We start from the raw sequence: 23476 nt of genomic DNA on the forward strand, positions 1-23476 counted from the left end.
CCATCGATCTGATTGATTAATTGCGAGAGGCAAATGATCAAAATACTACGGAGGGAAGATATTTTCGTTTGGATTGCTGGTCTGGGAGAAGCTCGCGAGTGTGTGTGTGTGTGTAAACGTGTGTGTGTTTGTGTAATTTTGCGTTTGTGTGTATTGCGTTTGTTTCCCGGGGAAAACCCTCACGAGAAACACCGGCTGTTGTTATGCCTGCTGTGACGTTAAGTTACTCCGTTCTCCGCTTGTAATTATGCCGTTACAAGCTTCAAAGTTGTATTTATCATCTGAATTTGCCGAAACAAGTTTAATATTCTGAAAGCCAAGACTTTGTTTTAATTGAAATCAGATGAAAACAAACTGTAACGGACACTGCCGTGTTATTTATGATTACTCTACGCTTACATTCATAATGTCAGCCGGAGGGAGGGGGGGCGGCGCTGCTGAAGAGCAGATTGCCTTTCATCTTCCCTTTACAAGCTTAAAGAATGTATTTATCGTGTGAGTTTGGAAATAAAAGTTTCATATTCTGAAAGCCAAGACTTTGTTTGTTTAAAATCAAACAAAACACCCGAACCCCGACAAAAAAGTTTTTTATGCAAATCAACGTTTATTTTGAAATGAGCCGTTGCGACTTCCGACAGATTTCGATAGAGCGGGTCACATATGAACACGCTTGCAGCCTCGAAAATGTGCCTATGTTTATGTAAATGAGCCTTCACCACGATCAGGAAGCAACACACAGCTACTCTCAAGAGGAAGTTCACGTTTTCATGTCTTGCCTGAAGCTTTTAGGAATCCCTTTCAGCTCTTCAATCAGGACATGCAGCTTGCAGTCTGAAAATGTCCCTTTATTCTGACTACTGTGCCCTTTTCCACATGGCCAATTGAGTGGTGCAGTGACGAGTCCTAAAACCCGGAAGTGAGTTAGCATTTTACCACTACCGGTTCCCTCGTCTCAGAGTCAATGGGATTTCTCCATACAGTAGAATCTTGGAAAATATCTGGAAATAAGGTCTGTGGTTGACACACATTGAAGAGACGGATCACGTTTTGTTCTACGGCATTAAATACGTCAGCATTGACCCCACTGGTGATTTTTGAAGAGTTTACGTGTCTGAAAAACGATGGTTGTTAACAAGTGGCTGAATAGGACTACAGAAGTTGTCGAGGACGTTGTACGTCATTACATCGAACACGTAAACACTCCCGCTAAGTTTGTTTTCCCTGTTCTGCTTGAAAGCAAGTGCCTGCCTCCTGCAAACTGTTAAAACAAAAAGCTTCAACTTGTAACAATTTTAATCTGTATTTTTTTAATATGGATCTTAAGTTGGCGTGACGTTGAGGTCGTGTGACCCTGCTGTACTCGGCTGTAGTTCCTATAGCATAACGTTAGCATTTTGCTTCTGGCGATTCGATTTATGATTAGAAAATTAAAAATGTAGGGTAGACATGTGGAGATTATCCGGCTGAACAAAACGTGCATTTATCAAACAGACCTTATTTCGAGCTATTTTTCTAAATCGTATGGAGAAATCCCATTGCTTTTTTGTCGAGGGAACCCATGCACTCTATTGCAACCACACGCAAAAAGAGCAAATTGCACTCTGCTGTGTTCCAGGCGTGTTTGCGCTGTAATGGACAGGCAGATTCACAGCCGGTTGCTGCAAGTGATGTGCAATTTATGGTACCATTAGAGGCTGCTATCAATTCTTTGTGGATTTGCCCTCAAGTCTCTGGTAACAACCTTTTCGGAAGAAACAGAATGTTCTAAAGAAAATGTTGACGATATTATATTGGTACAAGGTTTTGAACAATTCAATTTCTAATACAAATCACAGATTCAGTTTCACTTAAATGAAATGTCTTTTTTAAAGATTTAGTCAGCAGAAATACAATAATATCTCAAATCCGTAAAAAAAACGTAATTCCATTCATGTGTTCGCTGACAGGTTTCATACTGTTATATATTTATCACAGGTTGATTGTGTGAGGCTGGGAAACTGTAAGGTCAGTAATGATACATCTTCCAGTTGAGCCCAACAGTGTAAGTGACAGAATAAAAAGTCACCTTAGTCCAATCACGATGGATGTTGTTAAATTTGTATACCGTTTGTCAGTGTTTATATTTAATTCAGACATTAATTATCATGCATTGGTGGCAACAGAAATGACAGTGTGTCCGTATGACCAGAACTCACTGTGAGCTTGTAGATGGCAGCGTGCTGGTAGATGACGTTGAGCACAGTGTTGTAGTAGGTGAAGTACGGCTTGTCATCCACTGTCCATTTAAAAGTGGGATTGGAGCCTTCGAGCACTGAGGCTGTGTAGCTCTGAAACATACAATACGAGATTATTATAATAATAGATTAATTTTGTATAGTGCCTTTCAAGGGACCCATGGCGGCTTTACATGGTGAACAAACAAACAAACAAACAAAAAAACAAGAGGGGCAAGTAATAAAGTACAAATTAAATAAATAGTAGTAGGAATGGAAGCAGGGGGGCTGTGATGGGTTAGGGGTCAAAGGCCACGGTGAACAGGTGAGTTTTTAATGAAGACTTGAAGATGTCAAGGGAAGCAGCATTGCGGATCTCTGCAGGAAGTGCGTTCCAGAGAGTGGGGGCCGCAACACTGAACGCCCTGTCACCAACAGATGTGATGCAAAGACAATAATGTCAATGCATAACCTTGCGATACAGTAAACACACACTCACCACGACCGACTCCATCAGCACCCTGTGTTCAGGGTTGGGCTGCACCATCAATTCTCTGAGGGGCTCCTCCAGGTGGATGACCACAGACAGACTGGCCTCCGTTACATTATTATGGGCTTCCAGCTCCACCTGCACTGTACTGCGCTGCTCCTCTGTGTCCAGGCTCAGATCCAGCACTGCGTACAGACTGGGCTCTGGGACCTCCCCCCCCGACCCTGAGCCAGGCTCGGGCCGACAGAGCGCTGCATTGGAGGAAAACTCTTTGGGACAGTCGGGCTGGAAAGTCACGCTGCGATTGCTGTTGCGCCGAAAGGCCTTTGTTAGGTAGCTGGAGCGGATGCGGAGCAGCAGCCGGGTGTCGTTTGGCTGCAGGTAGAGGGTGCCATTCTGGGGAGGGGGGTGGAGGACCGTCAAGCCCAGAGGAGGCACCACACGCAACGGGCATGATGCTGAGGCTGGGTATGACGGCTCAACTGAAGTCACCTGAAGTTGATCAAATTCAAACATGTCTCAATTAATATGTTAAAACAACAGAATTACCAAATAAAAAAATCTATCATCTATCTGTGTTTATTTAATTATTATTATTATGTAATTCTCCTTTTGTCGTTGCCTTTCTCCCACGGGTAGGGAATGGTAAAGGTTTGGGATCGTTATATTGTCCAGTGTTTTTGTTCTTACTCTTACCTATGCACATTAGTTGTCATGCCACGTCTGAGCTGTTGTGTTCTGTGTTATATTAGATTTTTATTTTTATGAAGATGTGATAACAAATTTATAAGTTTGAAGTAAAAAAAAACATGCAAACATGCAAACATTTTTGCAGCATAAAATGTTTTATCTGAATGTGTAAATCTGTCTAATACATGCTGGGATTTGACATAGAGCTTTGATGTCTTACCAGCAGGCTGTAGAGTCCGGGCTGAGGGAGACCTGCGGACAGCTGTGCTCCCTGCAGCTGGGTCTCACTGTGTCCCACAGAGAGCACTCTGACGGGGCAGACCACCTCCTCCAACCAGCCCCCTTCTCCGTCCTCCACCAGCGCCCTCACATCCAGCTCAGCTTCCGGCAGAGGGTCGCCCTCGGCTGAGGTGCCTGGTGACCGTCCGGTGTTGTTGATCCAGAACCACTCTGATTGGTTGAGGGCTAAGACAGGTTGCTGCCACAGTGAGAGTGGGGAAGATTGGCAGCGGAGAAGGGAGGCGGGGCCAGCGTCGTGCTGCAGGGCGATGACATCACCACGGGAAACCAAGAGGTCCTCCAGCTGCTCTTGTACCTTTGAGCAACAGTGATCAGAAGGGTGTAGGCGTGAACTTGAACAACACAAGCCTTAACGGTTTAAAATATGTAACTTTCTCGTATTAAAAATGTCTAAAAACGACTAAACATATGTTATTCCTTTGTTGAGTAGTCTTACATTATCTCAAATGTACTGAATATTTTTCAAACTTTCAGGGATCCGTCATTTGAACCAAGGTAAGGGTCCATTTAATTTTGTCGCCACTGTGCATGCGTCAGCGCCGTGCTTTAAGTTCTCAATAATTCACTGTCTTCAATAAGACAACATATTTTTGATACACCTTTTAGATGAAAGGTTTCATTCCTCCAAGGTCTGCATGTTAAGTTTTCTGAGAAACAAGCTGAGCAATTCAGGCGCCACACTTACAGTACAGCATCAAAGAAAAAAGTGAATAAATGCTTTATTTTTTCAATTTTTTACTAGTTTTATTTTTGGAGAATAGGAGACCACCTTGTATAAAACTCTTGAAGGATGAACACTTAAACAAATCCTAACCGGGAGAAGTTGACTCCATGCTTCTTCAGGTATTTACCAATCTTTGTCTTTCGATAGAGGGATACCATAGCGCCAGAAAATGACAAATTCAGTTTTGAACTTATCTAACTGAAAACAACCTGAAATTAAAACCTCTGTTTTATTAAGTTTGGATGCTAAAGTAAATCCTCTCACCTGAACGTGTGCAGCTGGTCCTGCCAGTAGGTTGAAGACCACCTCATTTTGCAGGGTGTATCTGGGCCTCAGCGACCCAGGGGGCAGGCGGTGAGATGCGGTGCAGTTTGGACAGGAGGAGGGGGGGCAGGGACTGGCTAGGGACAGGCAGCGCCGCTGGAAGGGGCACCACTGCTCCAATCGGGGGCAGGGGGGGGGGTCGTCACCCCTCGTCTCATTGGAGACGCAGACGGCCACTGGGGAACACGCCGGACCTCCACAGCCTGAGATACAAGATGAATCACTTGCTTTCAATTAAAGCTTAAACACAGTTTAAAAATACAATAAAAATGTCTTTATAAAATTCACCTCCACTGCAATATTTATTAATTAATATATACTATTATATAGGGATTTGTACACTTTTTATTTTAGTTTAATTGAACTATAACTGGTCAAATAAATGCAGCGCAATAAATAGTAAAAAAAAACCTTCCTCAGAAATGTTTTGAATTAAAACTACAGTTACAAAACAATTGAAATACTCAATTGATTCTATTGAATTCATACTCATTATTTATTTTTTTGTTAAATAACAAGGGTTTTATTTGAGGAGATACTCCTCCCACCCTGGTCACAATCTGTTCGCTCTTCTGCCCTCTGGTAGACGGTACAGATCCACCAAAAGCTGTACAAAAAAACTCAAGAACAGTTTTTACCCGACAGCTATTATAGAACTCAATCTTAACTAGCACACACTGCTACTGACCTACACATTGCTCATCAACAAATATTTATTCCTACATTTATCTATTTTAAATATTTATGAAGCGAAAAACTCAGATGTACCTGTCTGTTTTTAAACACTGGGATTTTATCTGCATCTATTAATTGTATGTATGTAATAAAAATGTTTTGTAAGTCTATGGATTCATATATATAAACTTTTATTTTATTTTATTGCTTGTTATGCACTGACAGGATTGTTTTTCAAATGTCGTTGTACCTGTACAATGACAATAAAGGAATTACATTCAAAGTAAATCTAAAGCGGATTTACAGTTTTAGCTGTCACTTTTAATCAAACCGTTAAGTGAAGTGTAGTTAAAACAGTTAATTACTGGATTAAACAGATGGTATCTAGAGAGTATACTCATCTCTCCAATACAAACCAAAAAGTGTAAAAGTGAATGTGTGTTTAATTGTAATGGGAACATAATGAGCGATCTGGGCTGATATCCATCTTGAGGAAGGGGAGAGTAAACTTTCTTTCTGCCATTAATAATCCATCTCATTATCTCCATTGTCTGCTTGTCAGCGGCAGCGTTCACAAATTCCAAATGAAAGAAAACAACAGAAACAATTTTTTCGTGTCTTTAACAAGTTGCCTCCTCTCTGTGGAGTTCTGCTTATCACATCCGTCATCCGCTCTGTCTGTCCTCTCTCTATTGAACCACTCCACTGCTAGGTCTCAGTGGACACGTTAACAAAACAACACAAAAAGCATCTCAGATTTTCCGTGCATTGTGCCACGCGGTGTAGCAGCTAAGTGTGGGCTCAGGAGGGAGCTGACCTTGATTGATCTTGTCTACCTCTTCTCCTGTTTTGTCCCACTTTCTGTCTCAATCCAAACTTTACTTTTATAGTGGCCTCCCTTACCACCTCAGACAAGTGTGTGTGTGTGTGTGTGTGTGTGTGTGTGTGTGTGTGTGTGTGTGTGTGTGTGTGTGTGTGTGTCAATGTATTTGTGTAACCGGAGGTGTGAGTCCGAGCAGGTGGCACCTACTGAAAATCACCATCGATGTGCGGATGATTTTACATGTCAGGTTACCGGGGCGTGTGTGTTTCAGAGTTGGGCTCACCGGGTAGCAGCAGGTGCAGGCCGGGGTAATGACAGTGAGGTCTGTAGGTCTGGAATCGGACTTGGACTTGTGAGCTGAGCTGCTGAGTGAGAAACTCCAGGGAGGACAGACGGCCTGCCTGAACAAAGCTCAGAGCCGGGAACAACAGCACCTGGGAAAAAAGAGAGAGAGATGTTTTACGATTAGAAGGATTGAGGTACGTACATGAATAAATAAGCTGAGGTTCCTCCTCACCTCTATTCCAGCTGTGGGAGGCTGTGGCGCCGAGAGCGTAGCGGGCAGGGCATGGTGCATGGGATTATGGGAGGGAAACACAGCCAGGCCAACAGTGTAAATCCCTGCATCTGGAACACGCACTGTAGAGGCAGAAAGAGAATACATGATAGGCAGGGTTGAGGTATTTAAAACAATTTAGAGGAGTCAATTTATAAGAAATGGTGGCTCAACTTAAGTCAAGAACCTTATTTAAATAGTGTTTACAAAGGTGAAGAGGGCACAAACCTCGGATGACTCAGACTAAACAAAACTACCGTTCAAGATGTTAAAGGAAGAACGCTTCAGTGCACAATGCATCTGCTCGCTGGAGACTGACACAAACACAGAGGCAGAATCAAAGGCACGCTGGACCCAAGAAACACCAGACAGTCTGGCAGATACACACACACACAAACTGACTTTATGTTCGTTTTTGAAGCATTTTACATTTAACTGCTGTACATTTCTCAAGAGGACTTCAGTCTCATTAAGTTTCTTCTCCCGTGCAGCCAACTGAAATCTAGTTTAACTTCTGCTCGAGCTACGTCCACATTACATGGTACATTATGTGCAATTTTACGCATTTTGACACCTACACTCTCAGTTTTGAAGCACAACATTTTCTATTTCAAGATAATGACTGGATCAGAAGGCTTTCTACTCACAGACTTCACAACAGGTGACATACAAAAGTAATTTGGCTCTCCACTCACTGTTGAGTGTCGTTGCTGAGGTAAACACGTCAAAATGGCAGCAATTTTGCTTCAACAATCAGTTTGGCTCTCTTTTTTCGTCCACATCAAGTATAGATATCCAGTTGGCACATCTAGCAAAACCCTGTTTATTTACTACCGCTTTTAAATTCTTAGGCCTATATATTTTTTCATGAATATATTGTCGTATTCCTTTGAACAAGAAAATACCATTTATCCTCATGTTGGGTCATTGTTTCTGCTGTTCCTTAAGTAGCAAAAGCCTTAACAGCATTTAAAAGTACAGAGATGCTTCTATAAAATATCATGATGCATCATAAAGCTGAAAATGGTGGAGAACGTTCTCTTGATGCTCCTGACACAAGAAGCAATTTGTATCAATGCCAAAAGCCCTCGTAAAAAAAAAGAAGGTGCTTCAAGGAGCTTGTGATTTGTCATGAAGGATACTGAATGCTTTTACCTTCTACGCTTGTTCAAGCCACAATTTAATGAACATAAATTGAAAGTGTGGAAGGTTTAAAGTGTTTGCTTTTTCGCTTTAACCACTAAGGCTTCAGAGGGATTTTGGGAAATTGAATTGGAATAGAATCTTATTTTTTAACTCTATCAAGGGTTTTCAAATGCCCTGGTCTGTCTGTGTGAATGTTGGCAGCCTACCTTGGGGGCTAAACTGGCAAACATAAGCCCCCTTGGCGTTGAATTGGTGTGAACTAGTCTGAGCACGTTGATCGAGGGACCCGTCCTGGGCCTCGGAGCCGTTCACCCAGCGCAACTTAGCTGGAGAGTCGACATCCAGCCCCACACCTCGCTCCCTGGGAAAGAAATGTACAGGTTTCACACAGATTAACACCGTGCCAGCTTGACATCTAGTTGAGTGGCAGATGACAGCTGGAAGATTGACTCTTCACTTGAAGTATACACAGAAAGATGCACATATATGTCCAAAAAAGAAAAAACTCTACAGGAAATGATCATATCTCAAGACTCAATGATGAGAAATGTCATACATCTTGTTATGAATGTGAAAGTGATATCAGATGGAAAAAAACACCACAAACATCTTCTACAAGAGTAAAATATGGGAAATTTCAGGCCGATCAGACAACGTACGTAGGAGTTACAGCAGTATCATAAACATTGTTTGATGGCGAGTGATCTGTCGCCATGGCAACGACATTTGATAACACCCTATAATTCGCCTATTTGAGGGCTGCATCGTTATCGAACCTGTGAAGTTTTGGGTCGTTTGGAGCATGTTCAATGGAGTTATGAGAAGACCGTGTTTCATGGCAAGGGATCTGTCGCCATGGCAACAGCATTTGATGACACCCAATAATACGCCATATGTGGAGAGGGCTGCATCGTTATCAAACCTGTGAAGTTTTGGGATCCTCTGGTCTCAGACCCTAATAATGGGCTTTGATTGCCCAAGTAGGGTGGATAGCAGTGTGGCGATGTCAGATACTGAGTGTGTCCCTGTGATTATAAAAGAAAATTTGGATTTTTCAATCAATGAGTCCGCTAATGGAATGCACATTTTCTTCCCACGCCTTCTGTAAGTTTTACAATGTTAATAGAAAGCAACATTACCAAAAGAAAAGGTGCTGTATGAAGGCACACTCAAGGAAATGGAAGAAAATTAAACATCTAAAAAACTTTGTTTGATGCTGTACTGTACCAGAAATCCACCCGGATAAAAGCAATTTCCTTCCCAGTCTTGTTTTGTTATTTTTTTGGATCAGCCTCTCTATATCTATTTTTTTTCAACAGGCCTCCTTATATAAGTGAGGGGGTGGAGGAACACATGAGCGGAGGAGGAACAAGCTCCATCTGCAGCAGGTTTTTTCTACTCTCATCCACTTCTGATAGAGGGTATGGCCTCTATCTCCACACACACACACACACACACACACACACACACACACACACACACACACACACACACACACACACACACACACACACACACAGTGAACTCCTCCTCCCGGGTGTTAGAGTTACAATGCAGCTGTGCTTTTACAGATGTGTTTTTTCACGACCCTCTACGACCTAAACACCAGAACTCGGGGCATTCAGAACAGCACAAGCCCAGAAATCTTTTTTTATGGACAAAAGACAAATCCATACATGACGTAAAGTAGAGAAAGTAAACAGGCATTGCTATTTTTGTAGAAACAACATGACTAATCCTGAGGTCACTATCACTTCTCATCTGTATTTACCGGTAGTTATACTATGTGGGAAAAAACAACAATGAAAGTATTTAAGGCAGCCAGGAAACAAGACACATTAATGAGTCAATGTAAAAGATAACAAGGACAGCTTCAAGGCATGAAGCTTATAAAAAAAAGTAAGTATTAAAAAAATGACTGCCGTTGAAACACACATACAAACACAAAGAGACACTTTCAACAAAAAAACATTCACAAACTGACAGGAGAAGAAAAAGCTAAAATGTTAATTTAAACCTTGCAATTGATGTGTTTTTGTAAAACTACAAAAACTGAAAGTTGGCTAAGTATACACAGCGATCTATCGATTCTGCTGCGAACAGCAACATGGTGAGGAATATTGAAATGGTCGGGGATGACACTTTGTGTTGCAGAGCTGGCAGGTTCTCTATACAGTACCTGACAGAACTAATGCAGAAAAAACTGATAGAAATGATGAGAGACTATTTCTGCAGGACATCAGACAGAAAAACTCACTGTGGGACTTTGGGCGACAGAAGGGTACGCAGCGCGTCGAGTCGGGCCGAGGCCAGGTCCCCGCCGCGGTCTGAACACTGCTGTCGAGCATCTGTCCAGCTCAACTCCTCTGGAACAATCTGGAAACAGCGTGAGGACTCGGCGTGGTATTTCCCATCCTTTGAGCAGTGAGGGGAGGCTGGAAAAGGACAGAAACATTCACATGATTTCCCAGATCTTTGAGGCTCCACAGGAAACATCACAGAAAAAAACAGAATCATTGTTTTATTGCTAAAGAGAATATCTTCAAAAACTCTAATTCTATTCTATCCTAACCCTATTACGATTTTTTAAAGATATAAAAAATAGGAATGAATTCCTGCTTTAATCTTGTGGTACAGATTAATATTACATTGTATACATGTGTACTGTACAACGCATTCGTCAAGATCATTAGAAGTTAAAATACTACGTTCACATTCGGTGACGTTTCACTAGGTTATTCATTTTGCACTGAATGTTTATTGTCGAACTGTCATTAATGTGACCTTTTCCTCTAGGAATGCATCTCCATTTCCATAATAATCTTATTATTAAAATGTATGAAAGTGATTAATTTGGGTTGGAAAACATGGGCTGTATAGTGCATGTCTTCTTTATAGTGTTCAATTTTTTTGATAAAACCTTGAAATGGACTGGGCTTGTTCTTTGAAAAATCTTTGGCAAACACAGAAAAAAAGATAATAAATGAACAGAAGATGAAGAAAAAAAAAAACACTTAGGAGAGTGGCCTTACTCAGATACAAGGACACAAATAGTCACAGCCGGACTGCAACATGTTTTGTCTTTCCTATTCCAAAATGTTCTCCTCGAGTTACTCACATAAGTGAATATATTGCCTTGTCCTTTCTGTGTCTGTCTCTTTCTGCTAAAGTTAGTCTGCTTCTTTGTGGCACACAGATCGTATTTAATATTTAGATAAATCAGCAAAATCCAGGAAATCTTATTGCAAGGATGAGAGGGTATGAAGGAGGGGTTCTGGGAGATTAATTAAGGGGGGTAGGTTGTCTGTGTATTGTGAGTGTGTTTTTGTGTCTATATATAACTCTTGAATGTTTTTTACAAGACATTTATCCTGTTTTCGATCATGTTATTTTTCCACATAAAACCGATGAAGACCCACAGAGCTACTGTTGAGGTTTACAGTTTAGAGCTAAGTGGCTGTTTGTTACTATCAAGAGGTTTAGAGTCAAACACAAATGATTGACCGTTGATTAGCAACATTAGCTGCTTTTATCTGGTGTGTTGGTGTATTCTACCTTTGGCAACTTGGACACCATCCTTGGAAATCTTCCAGTCCACATCCACGCTGACAGCCCCCCAGCTGACAAGTGTGAACTCTAGGCTCTTATTGGCCACAGCCAGAGGAGGACAGCGCAGCTCCAGCTTGGGAGGAAGTGTCACGGTCACTTCTCCGTTTGCAAGGACCTCAAAAACGTAAACATAATAAATAAGATATTAAAATACATGTTGACAACAAGGTTTAAAAAACATAAAAATAGCTGTTCTTTGATATCCTTTATCCCTCACCTTCTTGTGTCCAGCAGAGACCGTCAAACTGATCGAATATTGTCCTGGAAGTCCGTATTTGTGAGTTGCTGCTGTGACCTCTGTTCCTGCTTGGTCGACCCGAGGAGAATGGTCACCAAAGTCCCAGGTTAGCATCACTGGAGTGACGGAGGACGTAGCGGAGAAACTGATGTGGTCGTGCACGCTTTGCAGTGGGAGAAACTTCAGTGAGACGGCAAAGTCCAACTCAAACACAAAATGAGCCAGAGCCCACCCGCATTCCTGCACAGAGAGGAAACCATGTGAAGAAGAGGAGGTCTTTGTGTTAATATGATTCATTGAAAGTCAATTATTTTAAATGTTTAGAAGTCTATGGTTTTATTATTTTTATGGTTTTAAAGGTCCCATGTCATGCTTTTCCGGTTATTACCCGTCCCCTTGTGTGTTATGAAGGTTTTTATGCATGTAAACGGTGTGCAGAGTCAAAACCTTCAAAGTACACCTTGTAGCGAGTAAAACTCTAACACAGAAAATACCTCCCCAAAACGCCTCGTTGGAGATACGTCATTGTCCATTGTTTACTTCCTGGGAATCGTGACGTAGGAATGGCCAGTAGCCCAGAGCTATGACGCGATACAGTCATGCGGTACCTGGAACCAAATGGGCCAATCCGTGGAGCCGTTACTTTACGTCCGCGGAGCTGTTACGTTAAGCCCCCACTGATTGGTCCAAATTGACCAATCCACGGACTTCCTCACACACACACTCAGTGCATGCAGCTCTGCTGATTTCTCCTCCCTGGCTGCAGGCTGATAACAGACAGTTGGGATCGCGGCGAAATTCTCTCTGCAGACCCATTCTCACAGCGTTTATCAACCTTTTTCTTACTCAATATCAAGCCACACTTATTGTTTTTACTTCGGCTGTGACTTTGTGTGTGCTCAGGGTGAGTTTGGCTGTGTTTAGCTGTCGCTAAACAAGGAAACCACGAGCTCAGCGCGATTCACAACGTCCCAACCAATCAGAGCACACTGTGCTCACAGGGAGGATGGGGGCTGGAGCTATTGGAGCTACAACGAGCCGTTAAAGGCAGAGAGTGAAATTCAGTGAATACACGTAGTTTACAGAGATGCTGTATGAGAAACCAAAGTGAGTTTGGAAAATTGCACAATATAAATCTATTCTAGTAGACCTCAACAATGGAATTATGATCAGTGGAAATGGCCATGACATGGGACATTTCAATTAAAACTTAAAACAAATAATCTGCTCTGATTTAAAAAAAAACTAATCTTTATCTCCAATTTAGAATTTTGGATAACTTGAGCGGCTCTATACAGCAGCGCCATAAGAAACTGAATCTGTGGATGAAGGGAAGTCATTCAAGCCCCAGAAGGAAGTTGTTGGTTGATTAAAAGAAGGGGTAGAGGAAATCCTTAATGGTGTGTTTACAGAAGAAGAAACAAAGCAAGAGGAGGGAACTACACTTCCTCAGAGTTTAATCATAACTCTTTGTGTGCTGCATACCTTCATTACATGGGGGTTTGTACAGGCGGCAGAACACTGAGACTCGCTGATCAAGTTCGGCTCCGAGTTCGTGCTGCAGAGGCACTCGTTCCTCGCCCCCAAGCCCCCGTAGCGGTGGGATGCAGCAAAACACACACTGTTACACTGTTCATGCGTGAAGTTTCCGGGTGTGGAGGAAGAGAAGATAACAAGCTCGCTCCGTCCCCCTCCTCCACTGCTGCTGTCCTCAAGACAACCTGCATAGTTCAGACCTAGAGGAGAAGGAAAGGTTTTCAGACAACACAGTGAAAATATATTTTGTCTTATGATCAATTATAATCTGTCCAAACCAGCAAAGAACTATCAAAGAGCTCAACTAATGAGAAGTTTAATCCTCTGATGTCGGTATTTCTCACCACAAAGATTGCGTAATATGATTACAATCATTTGGATTTGATTTAAACAAAAAAAAGCCGAAAATGTCAAATGAATTAGCATTTGCAAGGATTTATTTTTGTACTTTCTTTCCTTGTGAGACTTTATTGTAGGTGTATTAATGTAGCATCTCTGCAACATGCTTCGTACCACAGGTGAGCAGGCTGACGTTGAGCAGGGGTCTGTGTCGCAGCTCAGGAGGATGGTTGCAGAGCATGGCGTCCGGGCGTCGAACCCGTACCCCTTTCTCCTGGAGCCAGCTAACCAGCCGAAACAGCTTACAGTCACAATCAAAGGGGTTACTGCTCAGGTCACTGGGGGAGAGGAGGACAGGGAGGAAGGGGATCATTCATGGGGAAACATGAGATGTTTACATGTTAATCAAATTGTATGGTATGGGCTCATGGTAAAAAGAAAAGAGCAATAAAGCTGAAATCCATTATTTCAAATGAATTTTTAATAAGCTACAACAACTATGGTAGAACATTTGGAGTCTTCTAATGGAATTAGCTAACTAATTCATCAGACCTGGAGGAGAAGGAAATTAGGCAGTGGGATTTTCCACAATTGGTCATAAAAGTTAGCATAACCACAGAAAATGCGCTTGTCTTAACTCGTAACTCGTAACAACTTCAAAAAAGAAAAAAGCAGGGTAAATACATGGAGCAATAGATGGAAGTGGGAGAGAAAAACCTTTCAAGAAAAAAACAATAAGATGATATAAGTCGCTTGGAAATTAAATGTATTATTATTATTATTATTATTATTACCGACTACTACATTTAACTGTGCTGAATACAAATGTGCACAAAAAGAAAATTACTCACTACCTCCCACTGCAGTCTGAAATAAAGCTTCATTCATCTTGAGCGTAGGCGAGGTAACTGGAAACGTGCTGCTTACTTAAGCATGTGTGATCAGAGGCGTTTGTAACATAATGCTTTAATACATCGGTGTACAAATAGGGTCTAATAATATTTGAATGATCATCTGATTTGTTTTGTTTTTTGGAAAGACAAGAGACAAAGAGATACAGAGAAAGAAAGAAAGAAGTGACTGTGATTACTTACATTTGAGTTAAGTTGCAAAGGTTGTCACATATTCTTTCTTCTATGGTGGTGATGACATTGTTGCTCAAATCGCTGCAGAACAACACACAAAGCAGAATTCATATTCAAACAAGTCTTAAGTCACTTGTATTGAATTTCTGATTGGTGGCAATTCATATGGTACTGTCATTATGTGATACATAATTGCTGTGTGGTTTCTGTTATTGACAACAGAAATAGGGTCATTGGATGATTGGAGATGTGAAGCTGATTCTTCGATGTTATTATCTGATTGTTGCAATCACACAAAATGTGTTGATCAATGTAGAGGGCATTTTCACATCTTCTTCATAAAAACTGCATCAGATATATAACGCCAAATTAACTAAATCCAAAACAACTGAAGTGCTGAGTAAGAGTTAGACTTGTTTCTTTCCGCTTTGTTTCCATACTCTCTTTCTTTTTCTTAACTCCCTCCCTCTCTTCTCTATCCAGTAGGCTACATAATGGGGCCGTTGTGTGGCGGTTTTGGAAGGAACTGATGGAAACCACCAGTCCTCTCTCAATATATACACACACACACACACACACACACACACACACACACACACACACACACACACACACACACTTAAATGGCCATTCAGTGGGTGGAAGAAATAAGGTAATGGTTGGAGGGAGAGGGAGAAATGGGGCGGGGGGGTGGAAGGAGGTAGTAGGAGCCTGGAGCAGTTAGCAGTAATTGAACTTAATCGTGCCTTGATTGGTATGTGTGTGTGCGTACATGTGTGGGTGTGTGTGTTTACAGTATACAGTGTGTGTGTGTGTGTGTGTTTTTGTGTTTTTGTGTTATTGCTCTCCGGTCCAGATAGCTTGCTCCAGGGATTTCTGCCTACTTAAATCCAGACTAAACCAGACCTTTCTCCCTACTATTTTTTTTTCTTCATCTTCCTCATCCTCCTCTACTCTCGACCTTGGGTTTGCAAAGGTCCTCATCTGTTCTTGACTTTGTACTCACAGGATTGACAGCGGTCCGCAGCAGAATACTCCCCTCGGGAGAACATTGATCCTGTTTCCTTGGAGATACCTAAAAGATAGATATATAGTTACATATATCAAGAGAGATGCAGATAGATGGGTCCAAACTGTATATGAATATTTAACTGCATTGCATACTCACAGCTCTCGGAGGCCAGTGAGACGATCTAGCAGGCTGGTATCAAGGGAGGAGATGTGGTTCCTGGAAAGGTCTCTGCGGGAACAAACCGACATGTCCACATTTAAAATGCATGACAGGGCAAGATGATTGCAGGCACACAAAATCACACAATCATCCTCAGGCGACACCATTTATTTAACTGTGGCTGTGCATGTGCTGGGAAATTACATTTTAAAATTGCAAAGAGAAACATATAACAGTAGCTCCGTCTGTAGGGACTAACCGAAGGGTTGGCGGTTCAATTCCCAATCAGACTCAACAAATACAGAGTGTGGACTGGAAAGGTGCCACTTCTATAATGCATATACATGTATTCCAACGCATGTGTGTATTTGTACTGTACTGTGTGTGTGTTAAACATATACGGTGTAGATATAACCCACTAAACACAGTGTAGATATATGTATCTACACTGTGTTTACAGAGTGGAAAACTCAATTTACCCTATGGGATCAATAAAATGCTGGAGGACACAATACTATGAACAAGGGGTGTATACTTGTACTGACGATAGCTTATAAAACAATTGAATATTGATAGTTTTATAATGTACATGAATAAATAATCCAGCACCTTTTAATAATTTATTAAGTTAGTAATTAAACTACAAAATAATTTCTTGTTGTGCAGTGATGGTTGGAGAATTCCTCTCCACTGCCAACACTATTTTGAGTTCAATTATTTTGCCAAAGAAGAAACAAAAAACACAATATGTAAAGTTAAAGTCGATATTTACTGATAGCATTAATACATATTTTATTTAATCTCTAGAAATATCTTGTTAATATTCTTATAGTAATTCATTTTGGCCACAATAATCATGTAGTGTAACTCAGAAACCATGACAGCCCTACAACAATAATGCAACCTGTTCTGTGTTTTTTTGTCACAGATGTCACATATCACTATCCTTTTTTCTTAAAGGTGACCTATCATGCAAAATGCACTTTTGTACGTCTTTTATACATGAATATGTGTCCCCGGTGTTCCAGGGAACTCACCAAGTGTCAGAAAACACAACCCTCTCTCTTTTCCTCCTTACCCAAATCTCTTAAAAAGGGGCTGCAACGGATCTGATACAGACTGATACAGATTTGAACACTTCTGTGACGTCAGACGTCACAGAAGTGTTCAAATCTGTATCAGTCTGTATCAGATCCGTTGCAGCCCCTTTTTAAGAGATTTGGGTAAGGAGGAAAAGAGAGAGGGTTGTGNCCAGGAGACTATTCTCCAATTACAACACTGAGCAAGTGCATTGAGCAAATCAATGAATGGATGAGTAAGAACTTTCTCCAATTAAACAAAAACAAAACTGAGGTAATGGTTTTTGGAGCAAAGGAGGAACGATTAAAAGTCATCGCAGAGCTTCAGTCGGCAGACTTCAAAACAACAAATAAAGCAAGAAATCTAGGTGTAGTGATGGACTCTGACCTGAATTTTAAAGCACTGAATGGTTTAGGACCAAATTATATTAACGATCTCCTGCATAACTATGAACCATCCAGGAGTCTCAGGTCTTCTGGGACGGGTCTGCTCTCTGTCTCCAGAGTCAGAACTTCTTCTTAAATGTCTTTTATATTATTTTGTAAAGCACTTTGATTTGCCGTGTGCTGAAAGGTGCTATATAAATAAACTTGCCTTGCCTTGCCTATATTTATCTTTATTTGAAATGTCATAGTGTTAGGACTGATTTTATTATAGTAAAGATATTGTTTTTTCATACAAATGCAATGTGTCTATATGTTAAAAGTATCCTATTTTAAATGATTAGTACATTAGCCTTTGAATCTAAAGACAGAAATACTGGAGAGATAACCAGAAGTGATTAACTTCAATTCTTAGTTAATGCTTCATACTGCAGTGGACCATTTGACTGGCATGTGTTTTATGTCCATCATAATCTTACAGGGAAGAAAACAGAGCATTGTACTGAAGGTCATGTGCAAAGTAGAACAGTGTGTAAGACACCCGTAACACATTTGTCAGAAATACTATAAGAGTCGGGTTCAAAATAAAAACCATGTGTCAAATATATCAGGTAATAAATGAAAATAAAACAAGTGTCATTTTTCATGGACTTCTATACAGCCAGGGCTCCTTTTCGTTTATACTCCTGATGTATTAAATGTGGCCTTTAAGATGCGGCATTATTCCACTGCCGTTGAAGCTGCGCACAAATAACATCTGGGGAACTCTACCTGATATGATCTAACTGTCTGCAAAATCAATGAAACTTCAGCTGGACTTCGGTTTAAAGGTCTTTCCAAATGTTCAGCTATGGAAAAACGGACTTACGTCTCCGGAAACGCCTCCATTGGACTCCTTTGTTTACTTCCATAACATAGTGACATCCCTGTGTGACACTTACATTTCTATTGGCTAGCGCTCCAACCTATGGCTCCAACATATTGTATGTGATGGGCTAAGGGGTTGTACATCTCTATGCACAACAGAGCCAGCCAAGTAACCAATCAGAGCAGACTGGCCTCTGGTTTCAGACAGAAGGTGAAAGAGGTGCTGCAGCACAGGCAGTATGAGAAAAATGAAGAGCTTTTTGAACATTAAAGCATGTCTTTGTTTGTGTAGACCTTTATATATATATATTTTGTGTTATTTAAAAAAAAAAACACAAAAAACAAGAACATAAAAAAAACCTATTAGCAGGGATGTTTTTGCATGATACTCGTTTGGGTTTGTGAATAAAGATTTTTGTCTGCTGCTCATCTTCCCTTCATCTCTCTCTTCTCACAGCTTTGGGTTTGAGATAATGAAGTGTACACTGATCAAAAAATCAATGCTCTACTCTGATTTATGTGCACATGCATGCAGACATGCATATCTGTGGTGCCATTCTTGAATATGTTCTTGACTGAATAATATAACATTTCATGCAATAATGTATATTTTATTTTATAATGCTAACACAGTAAGAGTGTGCACATTTGCCTGTGTTTCTCTGAGCAGAACCTACATAAGTAATTGAGGAGTCACCCAGGCTGACTTCATTACAGAGAAGAACGTTTTCTAAGACCTCTGAGAAAAGGAGAGAGAGTCAGAAAGAGATTTGATTTCTGCCTCTCGGAGGAAACGTGTTCATTCATAAAGATGAACTCTCAACCTTGGAGTATATCAAATATCAAAGTACCCTTCAGGAATATAGAATGTGTGTGTTTGTTTGTGTGTGTGCGTGTGTGTGTGTGTGTGTGTGTGTGTGTGTGCGTGCGTGTGTGCGTGCGTGCATGCGTGCGTGCGTGCGTGTGTGTGTGTGTGTGTGTGTGTGTAGGTCTTCCTCTCAGCTTGTGTAAGCCATATTCACTTTTGACTTCCTGTCAAGCATGACGACTGGTTGCTATGTTAATCTCTTGCTTTGCATATAAATCACCTCGATATAAGATATGACAGGCTTGTTGAGCTGCGGGATGTTGATATGTTGGTTGTTTAATCACAATCCATCACCTTCATAAATATACATACAAACAAGGTGCAAAAAATCCGAACTGTCTGTTCTTAATCACAGCATTTTATTACAGAGAAACACAACAAACATACTGCATCGAAGCATCTGAACAACAACTTAGACAATGATAAAATATACAAAATGTCTCAATTTGCATGTCAAAGCCCACGTTCTGATCACCCTCCATTGTCTTCAATGCGTGCCCTTGATTCATTTTCTTAAAGAAAGAGAGCTGAAAAACATCCATAATTGGGAATTTTTAAACTCATCCTTACGCCTACATGTTCGATCAGCTTTTATCGAATAACACAATGTTTCTATAAAAAGTGATTGGCCACGTGCATAAATGGTATGAAGACCAGAAATACGTCCTTACATTCAATAACGCAAGATTAACGTGTTTTTGTGCTTGTACAATGGCCACCTACCAATTGAAAAGACCTGTTTGTTTAATGTGTTCATACTCCAATAAAGTCATATCTATCGGAAATCTTCTCCCATCTGTCCAAGAAACGACACAGGACGTTTAATAATAAAAGCTCAATGGGAGAAACGTTTGCAATATCGCAGGCAGCTGTGCTGACTGATCAAAAATATCCACTGGGTAGTTACAGTATATATTATATATATATATATATATATATATATATAAAATCTCAAATCAAATCTATTGTACAGTTAACAAGGCGCTGATCAAAACATGGTCACACAATAACACTTGCTACAGTATATGCTGATATCATCCCTTGATTCAGCAGCTTGAAAGGCATGAATTTAAATGTGCAAAACAGCCACGAATGTAGACACATAAACACTTACATGGCATGAAAAATGCACAGGGACTCACATTAGGTGGCATACAATATTTACAGAGAGGTAACAGGTTTTGTGTTCAATGCTGGCAACATGTGTACAGAAAAACACTTAGCTGGCATCGAGACACCTCTCCTGTGAAGGAGAAGCTGATAAAGCAAGCAAGCCATCTTTTGAAAATAGTCACAGAAAGTGTTACAGCAGACTTTTAACACAGAGCTATACAACTTTCCATTCCAATTAAAGCAGAACACTTTATTTTGTTTTTGTTTTTATTTTATACATATTATTCCTGTGGTTCTTTATAATTATGTTAGTAAACATAAACTCATCCATGAGCGCTCAGACTCAAATGTGTGATGTCGTAAAGTATAAAGTCTCCAACTGCTCCAACACAGAGCACTCAGGGGTATCATCTAAATAAATGGATTACAATAGAACTAAAAAAGAAAAATGCCTTCTGGGTTTATAAATAAAATGTAATTCTCTATGGAGCTGCATGCTCAAGACTTTATACCTGATGAAGTCACAGATTTGACCACTGGTTTTCTCTTCTCTTCTTTGTGGCTTTGAGAGAGAGTAGCTCATGTTCACAATTATCATGATGGAACATTCCTGCACCATTGAAATAAGATATTGGTGTTTTCATTTAGGTGGTGTTCCTCTTTAAGTGAGGAGAACCAAAGTAACAAGGACCTTGAAATGGAAACAATGCACTTTTACAATAATACAGAAACACTCAACACCATAGTACTTTGTGATGTTTAGCTGTTTCATTAAAGCTGTACAGTAGTAGGCAATCATTTCAGTTTTAATTAAAACGTGTGGTGTGCAAAAATGGAACGTTGTAATGCCCGGTTTAAACATAAATAAACATTTCCTATACCTGCAGCAAATGTCCTATACCTGCAGGAAATCTCCTCCGCTGTATTGAAATATGTCCTCGATGGCATTTTTGGTCCTGAAAAGTAATGACCTTCTAACATGTTGAGTCACAGATAAACAGAATGTAAAAGAACATACTGTAGTTGTAATGTTCCTGTCTGTTCATGAGCTGTGAGGATAGCTGAAAGCGGTCTGAAAAGGCACTTGTGTCAGATGGAAAGAAATGGAGGTTGTTGAACAGCTGAGCTATTCATACAGGTAAAGATTCACCGTGACTCGTAAGTGATGATGATGATGATGATGTTGTTTACCGTAATGGATCAAAAATGCTGAAATGCATTTAGGAGTGTTGTCAAAATATAGTCCCGGAAATGCCTTTTAGGTTGGAAATGCAGACAAGCATCCACTTTTTCTGTTTTCATCAGCTACTTCGATGCTTCCACTTATGTGACATCATGTTATATATTTCCTCCTCCGCTTTTCTTTTCACTTCCTACAACCCCATGATATCCATCGATTGCTGGCTACTGTTCCAGAGGAGCTATGGATGCGGGAGAGGTGGGGGAGGTCAGGGCAGTGATGGTGGGAAGATCAGCCGGGGTTACCATGGAGGCCGCTGTGGAGTCTACCGGGGTGGAGGGGGGTCCGACTCCTGGGCAGGAGGAGAAAGGTTGAGGTGTCGGGGTGGAGCGGTGCAGGTCTGCTGCTGTGTGGGAGGTGGGCGAGCCTGGAGGGTGAGGAGAGATCTTCAGAGAGAGAGAAAAAGAGAGCCAGCGGCAGAGGAAGGGGAATAAAGGAAAAGGGCGGGAAAAGCAGTATAGGCTCAGTTAATTCCCCTTTGGGTGGGTCTACATTATGTTAGGGCAGAGAAAGGAGGACAAATGTGAATAATTACAAGCCAATTATACGCCATTTTGCAATGATTACCTTGAGTTTGCCGCAGTCTTTGATGCATTTTCCCTCTTTACTCCCTTTGATTCTTTTGTGAAAAAATCCTGATTGTATGTGTGTGCAGGATAAGCCATTATCCTCACCTTTCAGCATTTAGCAGCAGAAATAAATCTACACAACATGGAATTGTGGTAAATGGAGTTCAGGTTTGATTGTCTATTCATCATAATATGGTGTATATTTAGTATGAATCAAATTACAGTCACACACATGAAGGCTTCACCAGTAACAATGCAGCATGTGATCCAGAATAATTGCAGCTTGGTTGAAAATCGATTCTGGTTGGTCAATTAATGCATTCAGAAGCAGAAGAATGCTGCTATGGAAGGAGCTCAGATGAAAGGCTCCGGAGAAGGCAACAAAATCATTTTTGAATCAATAAATATTTATATTTATATAATTACTTATGTCAATTGATTAAGTTCTTAAAGGTCACCTATCATGCAAAATCCACTTCTTCATGTCCCTTCTACATCAACATGTGTCCCCTCTGTGTAAAGAGACTCTGAAAGTTTCAGGAAAAAAGATTCTCTCTCTTTTTGTCCTGAACCATTTATATAAAAACCTGTCTGAAAATGAGCTGATCAGATTTTGGCCACTTTATGATGTCATAACGATTGTTTGGCTTGTGTAACCATTAGGCAATCACCAACCAAGGTAACACCCGCCCACCTTATCACCTGAATCTCCTCCTCGAGAACTATTGTGCCTTGGGAGTGAGACTTTATTTTCATCTGAAGTAACATACAGAGAATCAGCACTTTTGAAACAGGGCTGAAACAGAGGGGATTATGGGATGCTACAATGATCTGTTTGGTATTTGGAGCCAAACGGTTCAGAGACATGTTTTGTTTATATCTGAGACCTATAATATATTGATGAAAAACCGTATAATAGGGGTCCATTAAGTAAAATACTGTGTGGGATAATGTACATCAGGTTTGTTTTTCATTGCGATGAAGATGTGAATAATTATGACATGGTTAGTTAATGGAAGTTATTGGTTTGGGTAGTTAGTTGTTAGGGTCTTTGGTTTGTCTTTTGTGCTTTGTAAGTTATTAATGTTATTTCACAAAATACATACTGTTTCTCTAATCTAGACAATGCTTAAGTCAAATAATATTTGAACTGCAATCTGCTTAGTGTCTGGGCCCAAATTTCACATTTCCCCACATGTTCTTATAATTGAACCTATATTTCTAAAAATATCCAGAGCACTCTCATACAAATCCTCTAGTTGGACAAGTGCAGTCTAAGCTGTTTCTTCTCCCAACCTCCCTCCCTGATGTACTAACACACACACACACACACACACACACACACACACACACACACACACACACACACACACACACACACACACACACACACACACACACACATCCAGTAAACCAGTTTGACCCGTTCTGCTCTCT

The 23476-nt window shown here is 40.7% G+C and overlaps 1 protein-coding gene across 1 annotated transcript in view; it reads right to left on the reverse strand.

Moving 5' to 3' along the window:
• Positions 1-23476, reverse strand: part of LOC104962318 (polycystin-1-like) — a 90774-nt gene that overhangs the window by 8805 nt on the left and 58493 nt on the right. The window contains exons 2-16 of the mRNA XM_010790749.1: positions 15917-15988; positions 15755-15823; positions 14758-14829; positions 13838-14001; positions 13274-13524; positions 11768-12028; positions 11497-11665; positions 10199-10376; positions 8148-8302; positions 6757-6878; positions 6523-6673; positions 4682-4944; positions 3614-3988; positions 2713-3195; positions 2196-2327 (exon numbers count right to left, since the gene is read on the reverse strand). Of these exons, the coding sequence (XP_010789051.1) occupies positions 2196-2327; positions 2713-3195; positions 3614-3988; positions 4682-4944; positions 6523-6673; positions 6757-6878; positions 8148-8302; positions 10199-10376; positions 11497-11665; positions 11768-12028; positions 13274-13524; positions 13838-14001; positions 14758-14829; positions 15755-15823; positions 15917-15988 (2917 nt within the window). The remainder of the gene's footprint in view (positions 1-2195; positions 2328-2712; positions 3196-3613; positions 3989-4681; positions 4945-6522; positions 6674-6756; positions 6879-8147; positions 8303-10198; positions 10377-11496; positions 11666-11767; positions 12029-13273; positions 13525-13837; positions 14002-14757; positions 14830-15754; positions 15824-15916; positions 15989-23476) is intronic.

Source organism: Notothenia coriiceps, unplaced genomic scaffold (genome assembly GCF_000735185.1).
Source record: "Notothenia coriiceps isolate Sejong01 unplaced genomic scaffold, NC01 NC01_scaffold00034548, whole genome shotgun sequence".
Lineage (NCBI taxonomy): Eukaryota > Metazoa > Chordata > Actinopteri > Perciformes > Nototheniidae > Notothenia > Notothenia coriiceps.